Source organism: Aquila chrysaetos, chromosome Z, assembly GCF_900496995.4.
Source record: "Aquila chrysaetos chrysaetos chromosome Z, bAquChr1.4, whole genome shotgun sequence".
Taxonomy (NCBI): Eukaryota; Metazoa; Chordata; class Aves; order Accipitriformes; family Accipitridae; genus Aquila; species Aquila chrysaetos.
Genome location: NC_044030.1, coordinates 41,068,848 through 41,080,761, shown reverse-complemented (window position 1 = coordinate 41,080,761; position 11,914 = coordinate 41,068,848). Strand labels below are relative to the sequence as shown.

General features: G+C 48.1%; 1 protein-coding gene across 1 annotated transcript; it reads right to left on the bottom strand.

The window, feature by feature from the left end:
* Positions 1-571: 571 nt before the first annotated feature.
* On the bottom strand, positions 572-8,201 carry ZNF367 (zinc finger protein 367). Its single transcript, XM_030005588.2, has 5 exons — positions 7,733-8,201; positions 6,983-7,133; positions 5,000-5,119; positions 3,875-4,013; positions 572-3,296 (listed from the first exon to the last, which is right to left on the bottom strand). Exons 1-5 carry the CDS (start codon positions 8,081-8,083, stop codon positions 3,065-3,067), a joined length of 993 nt encoding a protein of 330 aa, XP_029861448.1. The 5' UTR covers positions 8,084-8,201; the 3' UTR covers positions 572-3,064.
* Between the last annotated feature and the right edge of the window lie 3,713 nt (positions 8,202-11,914).

The window sequence follows — 11,914 nt, the reverse complement described above, 5'->3', positions numbered from 1 at the left end:
CCCCCCCGGACCGGCCCTGCCCGGCCCGGGCCGCCGCCAGGGTCTCCGGCAGCGGCAGCTCACCGCCACCGCGGCGTTTCGGGGCTCGGCCGAAAGTACTGGGGACAAAAATGCATCGCGACGTGCTGCCGCCTCCGGGGAGGCTATGCCCGCAGCGCGGCTGCCCCGGATTCACCGGTCGCCCCCTGCCACCATCCGACACCGGCTTGCTGCTTCCTAAACCGGCCTCGTGGGAAAGGAGTTCAGCGTCTCCGAGCGCTCGCCCCCGGGGAAAGGGAGAGCTTCGAAGCTCCCGAAGGCCGGCGGCTTCCACGGGCCCTGGCCCCCTCCCCGCCGGGCCGAGGGTCGCCGCAGCACACCGGGCCTGGGCCTGGCTTCAGAGGAACTCCCACAAGTCTGTCAAGACTGTGGAAGAGCTCTAAAAAATCTGCTTTGGGTGGTTAACTCGTGTCAGATTTCAACAGGCAGGGAAAATGAACACCTTCGCCCTCTGTGGCAAGTCAGGCCGACAGGATGACAGAAACGAGGAAGAGCCCAAGTACTTAAAAATTACCAAACGGCACAACTAAACTTGAAAACTGGACCACGTTTTTATTCAAAGCATCTATTAAAATGACAGCATATCCACTCTTCTGCTGTTAAGTCATGCCAAACTACAACTTCAATCGTTTGAAGCACTGAATACTTCAGCATTTCTTGTATGTAATCACTTCTTCATAAAACAGAAAGCAGTCTTCCACACCTCAATTTTTTTTTTTTTTTTTACTTGGTATTTTACCCAAAACTTGTCACAACACAAAACTGCTTCAGCTGTCTGAATTCTGTCTACAGCCAAGTACAATTCAGTGTACTCATCATACTTGAAGAAATATGCTGCAAATTGCCCGAAGCATTACAGCTGACTGGGAAAAAAACAACTTAAAAAAAAAAATCAATCCTAATGAAGTAAGATTATGACTCCAGCCTGCAACTGGCTGGCAATTACACAGTCTTGTGCCCTGTGAAATACTACTCAGGAGTGAATCTGACTGATGACTCAGAAGTACAACAGTGAGCTCTGGGCTCATTCTGGAATGACACTTATTTGCATGAGGCCAACTGAACAGTGAAAAGCATGCAACTTATTTGAGAAACTCCAAACCAACACAGGCAAATTACCAGTTTTACATAGGCTAGGAAGCCTAGAATGACTACAGAGTTTCATACTTTTAAGCCTAAAAGACTTAAAACAGAAACAAATGAGACTGATAGCAGCTCGGTTTAGGAGCCGAAAGCAAAAGTTAAACTGTATCACTCATGCAAAATTATTTACATTCCATGAAAGTGATTTTTTTTTTTTTTTTTTTTTTTTAGTTATTCAATTACTCTTTAGTTAAGTGCATCGATACTCAATTTAAACAAACTGGGTTAATGAGATTTTCAACCATAACAGGTTATCAATTATCAGAGAACATAATCCAACAGTTGCAGTTGCTGGTATAAAATAACACTACTTTTCTGGAATAGCTGTATGCATCTGGTCAGTCTATAACAAGTGATTGATAAAATGATTTCTTCCTCTTGTTTAAGCGAGAGGGAAAGTGGCTTCCCTTCTTATCTGAATCTCTTAACCTTCAACGAGAGGAAGGAGTTAAAGCAAGCAGGTCAGTAAATACAAATTATTAATATCCCCTATAGCAGTAGCTTAACAAACAAACAAACAAAAAACCAACCAACGCCCTGCCCCCTCCCCCCCAAAAAAAAAAAACCCACACCAAAAAGTTCTATCTGAAAACAAAGTTTCATTAGCATATTAGGACTCTCTGGTTGCCTTCAAAGCAAAATACAGAAAAATATCACCATGAGACAATGCTATTTGAAAGTATACAACATTCACGAAGTGACAAGATATACTGCTAAACATTTTATATCAGCATCTGAGTACTACGCAGCATTCTGTAACTTCATTTATTTGGGAAATACATGAAATCACACTGTTAACACGCTTGTAGCTATCTTTGGAAGCCTATTTTCTAGTTGTATAGTGAATACTCTTATGCAGTGTTTAATTGATAGCTGTGCTACAGTTAGTGAAGACAAAATTGGCATGTTATCCTGAAGTAAAGCAATAAGGTGGCTTTATGCACAGAAAGTACGGAGGCTTCTATTTGCTAATAATCATATAAAAGCAATACTTCAAAACTTAGTGTTTGCTAATAGGAAATCTAGAATAGTTTACTACAAATCCATACCACCCTGTAAATATCCCCTTTAATAAGAAAATCAAGTGCCAAATCACTACAGGGTCCAAAAATATCTGAAAAAAATACTACCAATTGTTTACCTTTGTCTAGACTTTGCAAGACTAATCATTTTCAGATAAACCCAAAAATGTGCAAAAGTTCCTAACGTCACATGTTAGGAACAACAAGTGCTACCAAGAAATTCTGCTGAAATCAAATCAGAAAACTTAAAACAGCAAAGTCAAGCCTCATACCTTGAGCAGTCAGATCTTAGTTTCCTGCATGAAGCAGTTTCTTCCCCTCTACAGGTTGAGATAACTAAGCTTAGATAACTGATATCTGAGATAAGCTGAGATAACTCAGTGATACTGACATTAGAAAAAGTTTCACTACTGCTTAACCATAACTTCAGCCCTATCACTTAATATAAATTTGCTTAAACTGCCAGATAAATACTTTTCTTTTTGCCAGCCTTCTTTGGCCACGTGTACCATTCTGCTAATTGCGAACACTTTGTTCAGAAAGTGCTTCCTGTGAAAACTGCTTCAAAATAAATGAGTTAACCTTGCAAAATCTAGCTCCCCACAACACGTAAATTTGTCAACCCTGCATTATGCAGTCCCGTATTTACAAAATACTTAGAAACTTTACATCTGTCTTTTACCTTACAAAAAGTGCAATTCTCTCACCCCATGTTATGGGGCAACAACATTCTTCATAAATTCTACAGAATAGCAGCCTATGATAAGCAAATAAGGTGCTTAGCTTATGCTCAGGATCTAACTGGTTAAGTACCACCAGGAAGTACGCTTTGTATAGGCAGACTCTGTTCCTATGTATTGTCACATGGGTGCCACAGCTAGGTTTGCAAGCTCAATGAGAGCCAGCGCACCATGCATGCGCTCACGCTGTTCCTGGAGGCGGCGGCAGGCAGCTGAATGAGCGCTGTTTTTCTCTTCATCCTCCTCTTCATCAGACTGAAGATATTCCATCGGGTCCTGCTGTTCCTGATCCGTCTTCTGGATTGTTTTAGTTTTCAAAGCAGGAGCACGCTGTTCTCTAGTCTCCCAGTATCTACAAAATCAAATGTGGGGAACGCTTTTAAAATATACACAACTGACTCACACACCAACAATTCAAAGATGGCAAAAACCTCCCAAGTACTCACTTGCATCCGACTAAGCACTGCATTTGGCTTTATCTTTCAGCCCTTATATGGTAGAATTTAAAGGTGTCAGAAACCTCCTTTATTCAGTATTTTAAGTGTAAAGGGCCCAAGTGAACATCTGTTCACTTCTACATGGTGTTCCCAGCAGGGGTTTCTCCCTTTGCCTATGCAGTTGTTGCCACTCATGCAGATGCAAATTCAGCAAGACTGTAGCACTAACTAACAAGGTATGAGCCGGTGTTGATCAAGTAAAGTGAAGCATTTAAGCAAAGAAAAAAAAAAAAGATAATAAAACATCTCATTAGGAACTTTGTCTTGACCAGGAGTTCACACTTCTTTAAGGAAAGGCAAGGCTGGGCTTATTTGTACTGGAGTAACAGCTGGTTTTGGTTTGTTGGGGTTTTTTTTCGCCCTAAGAATAAAATGCTCTCTCAGACCAGCCTTACAAGTATTTAGAGAAAGATGACACCATGAGGAAACTTACTTTGCTAGCCACTCAGCCACAGCTTTATTGTCAGCTGTCTGCTTCTTAGTCAGCCTGTCTGTGAGCTCTTCCCTCTTCAGTCGGGCATATGGATGTTTGGGGCAATGACGGTTTGCATGCGTGAATCTGCTTAAACAGCCTTAAAAAACACAAAGTGACAATGAAGAACACATTACAGAAAGCAGCCAACCAACGAGTCAGCATAACATCTGTGGGATGAAGATGCTGCTGAATCCAACCTTCTTTATTCACAGAACCCGAGGTCTGGTTGAAAACGGCAAGCTCTAGTTGCAAGGTTCATAACAAGGTCTATCATTTTATACACTACTATCAACTGACAGAATGTCCTGGTTTCAGCTGGGATAGAGTTAATTGTCTTCCTAGTAGCTGGTACAGTGCTGTGTTTTTGAGTTTGGTGTGAGAAGAATGTTGATAGCAACAACTGAAAACATCAGTGTTAAGTAAAGTCTAGTCTTAAGTCAAGGATTTTTCAGCTTATGATGCTCAGCCAGCAAGAAGGCTGGAGGGGCACAAGAAGTTGGGAGGGGATACAGCCAGGGCAGCTGACCCAAACTGGCCAAAGGAATATTCCATACCATGGGATGCCATGGGGTGAGTAGGGGTAGGGGGATCGCTGCTCAGGGACTAACTGGGTATCGGTCCGCAGGTGGTGAGCAATTGCATTGTGCATCACTTGTATATTCCAATCCTTTTATTATTGCTATTGTCATTTTATTAGTGTTATCATTATTAGTTTCTTCTTTTCTGTTCTGTTAAATTGTTCTTATCTCAACCCATGAGTTTTACTTTTTTTCTTCCGATTCCCTGCCGCATCCCACTGGGTGGGGGGGAAGCGAGTGAGTGGCTGCATGGTGCTTAGTTGCTGGCTGGGGCTAAATCGCAACACAGAATTACTGATAACCTACTCACATAATAACATAGGCAATCCTTGGATATATATTTGCATGATTATACAGATTCTGTGTGGCTCCTCCCTTCCCTAGAAGCTCCTCCAAAATTAAAACCCAAAGCTTTTATGGATCTTTGCTGCGTGAATGTGCATACATTTCTAGTACTAGACTGACCCTAGTTCTGAAAGCTGCAAATTGTTCTCTGATGGCTCACCATTCTCGGAGCAGACGAAAGGTTTCTCCCCTGTGTGGAGACGCTGGTGAGTTTTGAGCTGCCCACTCTGAACAAAGGCTTTCCCGCAATCTGGGTAGTCACACAAATAAGGCCTTTCACCTTAAAAATAATAACAGAACAGATTTATGAAAGATGAATGTAAAAGAAGTCATAGTATCCAGTGGTGGTCCCTGGCTTGAGACTTAAGGAAGCAAGCTCTCCTTTTACCCACTCGGACGCTTGCACCTACCTAAAAAGCCCTGGCATACCAAATAGCAGAGATCCACTTTTACCCCGAACAGATCTTTACTTTGGAGCACATGCTCAATGCCTCAATACTACTGGGTAACACAATTACGTCTGGGGGCAGGGGGTGGGGTGGGGATGACACGACCAAAATTGTATTTTTCCTTGTCATATTTTCTGATTCAAGACTCTTGCACAGCTCTACGTAAGCTTTGTCCCATGAAGCTACACACCTACAGAGCAAGAAATATATGAAGTGAAATGAGTAAACGGACAAGTAATGAAATTCACATTGTAACTAGATAAATTTTATCCTTAACATAGCCTGAACTAGGGTAAAATAACTGAGGTCAACAGTATAGAAACATACGAAATTGTAGAAACATCTCATTAGGGAAGACTATTTGAGAAAAGTTGTATCAGGTACATGGAGGTCCCAGAGAAACTTATTCCAGACTTAAGCCAATAAAGTTTTCTGAGGCCAGTCATCAAGTTAGACTTCCCCCATGCAAACCACAACGAGAAGAACAGAGACAGCAGGTGTCTCCTCCCTCAAGAGGATCTAACTGTATTCAACTCTGCAAAGGTATGCCATGCCACTGCTACTCAGGAGGGATGACGAAACGGGGGTGATGCTGACTTGCTAAGAGGAATAACACCAGGGTAAGCTCTGCTCACTTAAGCAGTTCATACAACTTCAACACCTAATACAGTCAAGTGAAATAAAAACATATTTTGACCAAAGCGCATGAGGAAACTGCTGTTTAATATTAGTATTTAGATTAGTCTTAGTGACTTGAATCAGAACAAGAGACTGTGGGAGCCAAGGTTTTTCTGGGGTTTCGTTTGGTCGGTTTGGGTGTTTGGGGGGGGGGAGTATTGGTGGTCGTGTCCTTATTGTGAGCTACATTAGTTCACACTTTATTGCAAATACAGAGTCCTGTTGGAACATGAATAAAAAAACCAACCAACACTATTTGCTTAGTTTAAAAAACCAGCATCATCTCCTGTTCAGTTCAAGCTCAGCTGGGTATTGAGTAAGTTGATCCCACATTTAAACTTAACTGCGAGTTGCCTTCTACGTACAGCTCAGTAAATTAGTGCTTCACCCCAGAACACAAATTCTAGGTGGTGGGAGAGACAACTGGATGGTGACGTTAAGCATTTGAACTCTTTTCCCAACGTTTAAGCTACACTTGTAGGGTGTTACACTGCCCAAGTTATCATCCACCTTTTAAGCTACTGTCTCCTCATACAGCTAAACTTCAATTGCTGTGTGAAAAATACACCAGCAAAAAGGAAGCAAATCACAGAGAAGAGGCAGCCAGAATAAACAGCGCTACCACGTACAGAGCACCACGATCTAGAAAAGTTCTTCCTCTCGCAAAGTAAGCCTGTGACGGCAGCAGATAAAATATTTACACTGTTTGCCTACTCTATTACAGCCCAAACTGCTGCTACTCTTCTCCATGACGAACACAGTAACAAAGACTTTGATTGCACTAACGAGCACTGGAAGAAGAGCCTGATTAATTTGACAGTTACAGCAAAATATTAACAGGTCGAATTTGTTGGGTTTTTCTGCGGGTTTTCTTTTTTTTGTGTTTTTTTTTTTTTAATTGCAGGTTTGGTGGGGTTTTCTTGGTGGTTTTTTTTGTTTTGTTTTGTTTTTTAATTCCTTCGCTGCTGGCTCCCCAAGCTGCTCACGCCGGCTATTCACACCTTCCCTTTACTCACCGGTATGAGTTCGTTTGTGGGCCTGCAGCGACTTCTCTCGTGGAAAGACCCTGTTGCAGATATTGCAACGTATTCTGCTGGAAGAGTGCTCTCCTTCATGGATCAGGTCACGGACGGTGTCTGCCCTCGGCCGGCCGCGCCTTATCCCATCCTGCATTGGAAGAATTACGGAACTGACACCCCGCACGCTCCCGCCCCTGCAGTCCAGCCCGAAACCCCAACTTTGCCTCTGAAGTGACTCCAAAGCCACGGCTGTGACCGCCGGCGGCCGGTGCCCTGGCGGCAGCAGCGCTCGCGGTTCAGCCGTTAACCGAAGGGCCGCGTGCCACGCCCTCACCTCACCCGCTGCCAGCAGCCAGCCCGCGGCCGGCAGGTGCGGGTGGGGAGACGCCGGGCGCCGCCGGCGCTCCGACGCGCGCGCAGGGAAACGGGCAGCGAACCGGCGGAAGAGAAGACACGCTTTTTTATTTTTTTAATTTAATTTTGAACGGAGGGGGAGGCGGGGCAGGAGCCCCGCCGGCGCGGCGCGGCGCCCCTCCGCCTGCGGGCGGCTCCCGGCTGCCGGTCCCGCCGCGCCGCCGGTCCCGCCGCCCTCCCGCTCCCGCCGGATGGCACCGGGGGGCGCGCGCCGCCGCCGGACGTGACGTCACCCCCCCGAAAAGAAACCCGCGGGCGGGGGAGGCGCGCGCTGCGCGGAGTCACCCTTTAACTCCGCCGCCCGTCCCGCCCGCCCGCCAGCCCCGCACTCACCTTCAGGTGCCGGTGCCTGCCGCCGCCGCTGCCGCCCGGGCTCCCCACCTTCTCTTCGTCCCCGGCGGGGGCTCTGCCCGCTCCCCCGCGGGGCGGCGGGAGGGCCGAGGGGGCGGCGGTGCCGCCGGGGCTGAGGGTCACGTTGTGGGCGTTCTCGCCCCAGCGCCAGGGGTAGACCATGAAGTCGCTGAAGCCGGGGCTGGTGGGGACGGGCGGGGCGGCCACCGGCTCCTCGCCGCCCCCCCGCGAGGAGGGCTTGATCGGGGTGGTTTTGATAACGGAAACCAGGACGCGCTTCGGGGAGCCCTGGCAAAAAATCACCGGGGGAGCCGGCGGCAGCCGCTCCGCCATCGCCGACCCCTGGCGGGCACCGGCGCGGGAAGCGGGGAGCGAGGCGGCGGGGACGCTCCGCGGCGGCTCAGCCCCGCTGTCCGAGCCCGCGTCCCGGGGTGGGGGGGGTTGCGGAGCGGCACGGAGGTCCCGCGGTCGCCGCCACCTGTCGCCGCCCGGGCCCACCTCAGCCGCTCATCGCCGGGGACGGCGGCTCCCGGCGGGGTCTCGGTGCCTTCCCCCCCCCCACCTCCGCGGCCAGCCCCAAGCGGATCCGCAAAGTCAGCGGCGGACCCCGGCCATAGCAACGACCGGGGTGAAGCAGCCGCAGCCTCCCCGCACCTTTCCGAAGCGGCGCCGGCCCCGCTGGCAGCCCCGGTCCCGGCGATGCCCGAGGACGAGCCGGAGCCGCCGCTGCGACCCCTCCGCGCCCACAGCCCAGGCCAAGCCCCAGATTTTCCCGCGTTACATTTCGCGCCTGAGCGTAACCAATCAACTAAACCGGCGCGGGCGTCACGGAGCGGCCGTTCCCGCCGACCAACCGCTAGGCGGGGAAGCTAACGGCCCCGCCCCCGGGAGCGGGGCCCGAGCAGGACGCGGCTTCGCTTCTGCCGCCCTATTGGACAGGCACTCGGCTCACGGGCGGAATTCGAAACTGAGTGGGCTCGCGGGCCGCTGGGGCCGCCCCGCCCCGCCGCGGCTCCCTGCCTCGGAGGAGACGCTGATTGGCCCGCCGCGGCGGGGCGGGGCGGGGAGAGGGAGGCGGCGGGGGGAGAGGCTGGGGCGCCCGGGCGGGCTTGGCGCGCGCCGACGGCGGTCGGGCGGTACGGGCCAATCGGCGCGGCGGCCTTGGCGCGTCGTGTGCGCGGTTTTAAAGGGGCCGCCTCGCGGCGCGGCCGTTTTGGCGGTCGCCGGGCCCTGGCGTGCGGAGAGAAAACCCCCGCACACACCCCCCCCCCCCCCCCCCCGTCCTTAAGCAGCGGTCCCCCGCGGCCAGCCGGCTGCTAGCCACCGGCAGCCCGGCCTGGCGGGGATCCTGCAAGCCCGCGGGGCCGTCCGTCCGGACGGCCCGACCGGTGCCGCCGCCGCCGCCTTGCTGTAGAGCAACAGGCACCGGCCCCGGGAGCGTAAGGAGCGGGTAGGGGATGTGCCAAATGGCTGCGGGGGCTGCCCCGGGCCGCGAGTGGGGAATTCCGGGAGGATTTTCAGGCACGTGGCATTCAAAGTCTGTGCAAGCTTCAGATTTTAGTCTATTACTGTTTGAGGGCCGGGCTTTTTTTCTCCCCCCCCCCCCCGCCCCCCCCAACCTAATGTAGGCGTTCAGGTATTTATACTACGATCGCTAGAACGGTGTCTGAAAATGTGGATTTCTAGCCTTTGAACGTCCTTTGAACCCAAGACCCGGTCTAGTTCTGCAGCCTGTGGGCACAGGCTGCCGCGGGCCGGGAGCCCGCAGGTCCGCATGGGCACGAAGCTCCCACGGCCGCGGAGAACCTCGGCTCCTCTGTGCGAGCGTGTGGCTGATCTCTGAAAGGTTTGGTGGTAGCGAGGAATGCTTTGGCAACACTGTGACATACACTGATCTGGCTTTAGCTGATAAAGCCACGAAACGGGTTACGTGTTCAGTTTTTAAATCTGCAAGTAACCACTGCGCCTTGTTTACCAAATCCCTTGGAAATCTGGCTACTTGAAACTAAAAAGGCTTTAGCTTTATCGGATCCAGCAGTACTTCATTTATTTTACGCTGGTTTGCTGCATTTTTTAAGCACTAGATCTCACTGTTCTAAAGCCGGAGCACATTCCTTGGCACTAGGTGCTGGCCGTTTATGCTGGAGTTAACTAGTAGCGTTACATTAACATCCTACTTTTGCCTCGCTGTTGTACCATCACGGTGAATTTTACCAACTGGTTGTAGGTTGCAAAATAAGTAACTCACACTTCTTAACGTTAATAGCTACGTTTTGAGACAAATACGAAGAGCACAGAGAAGCCATGAAGCTGTAAAAACAGGGGTTTTTTCCCCGTTCTGCTTTGTTCACTGCAGTTAGTATGCTATAGACTGCTGCCTTGTAAGAGTTAGCAACCATCACTGCTGATGCCGTGAAAAGCCGAAATCAGGACTCAACAGTCAGAAGACCATTAAGCAGGTATCCTTTATTGCAGCGCTGGGAACACAAGGGATTTCTCCTCCTATTGTGTGCACCTGGTCAGGCTAACTGCATAGTTTATATACAGGGTCTAGATACATATTAATCAGATTTCCGAGAAAAGTTTTACATATTCGTTAGTTTTCTGGGAACTCGTTATCATATGTAAATGTCCTTCATGCAGGCGTACTCGAGGTCTCTGGTGGTCTTCAGGAGTCCTCTGGTGGTCTTCAGTAGTCTTCCTCACTTGTCCGCTGCTTGACCCTTCTCAGATGATTCTGCGCAGTGCACTCTTTTGCATGTTTGATGCATCTTATCCTAAAGAGTTCTCAATAGTGCTTCTATTTATTATCTATGCTTATAGTTTGATGTAATCCACATGGATACTTCTAAGCTAAGTTATCGGAGAGGGCTAAAGTCCTAATCTTCTTCAGAAACTGCAGGGCCGTCCAAAAGCAATTTCTCCTACCTTTTGCAACATAGAGAACTTTTATCTACCACCTGTTAGCAAATAATTGGGTAAAGAAATAGCAAAGCTGTTGTATTCAGAAAAACATCTTTGCATCAATCCCTCCTTTTCTTTTGAGGACTTGTAGCTTATCTGCTACAGTCCTCAATACATATAAATTCACTAGAACTCATTTTCATGTAATTTATAGTCTGTTCCGTTCAAGGGTTCAAGTAAAATATTTTCTTGTTTCTACTTGATGTCTAATCTCATTTCTTTTTCAGTCACTATACGTTTCAGCTGAACTCTGGTAACACCAAAGAAAACATTTGAGAAATATACTAACAAATATCTCTAGAACCGTTAAAGTAATTAACCTGACAAATAATTGTTTTAACCGTCCTAAATTGGGAAGCCAAGAAGTCAATTTATTCCAAATTTCCCTAAATCTCCAAGATGTATCATCCATAGTTACTTTATGTTTCTGTTGGGTTTGTTTCTAAATCTCATTCAGATCTGTGGCAATCTTCCTCTCCTGATTTATATATACACAACAACTAACATTTATGACCGTACAAACCTCTCCTTGTGCTGCTAGAAGTATATCCAATGCCATCCTATTTTGGAGAACCTTTTTAGATAAACTAGTAATCTCAAGTTGTAAGGCCTGAATGGTATCCACAGTGTAGTTCTCTATTTGTTCTGTGACTGCTGAAATGTTCGCTAGTGTTTTCTCTAATTTACTTATCCCTAACCAAGGTAAGAACCACCGAACAAAACTGTGAAATCCTGTAGGACAGTCAGCAATAGTATTCTGTGTTCTCTTAAATCATTTCAAAAAGGTTCTCACCCACTCATTCTGATTTCTTAAGCTCCTGGTTACAGTGATATTAGGAACTATCACCCCCAAGGTACATGTTTCTGACTAATTAGGAGGTAAGGCCTTCCGGGCCTTCTTTTCACATATCCAATACCAACCACTCCCTTTCAGAACATTCTAGTATCTACTTAATTGACTAATCCTTTGTATCTGTGTATTCCAATTACAACGAGGGTAGTGTCCCACTGTAACGTTGCCGATTCTGTTGGTCTTTATCTGTAGTTACACACTTGACTTTGGAGGTGTTTGGGTCTGACACATCTCAAATCTGGAGATTTGTCTCATTTTCCTTGGTAAACTTTGGCTTCACCCATAAGTTGTTCTAAGAAGTATTGAAAGGGGTGGGTATTCCTACTAAAGGTAAACTTTTGTCAGTG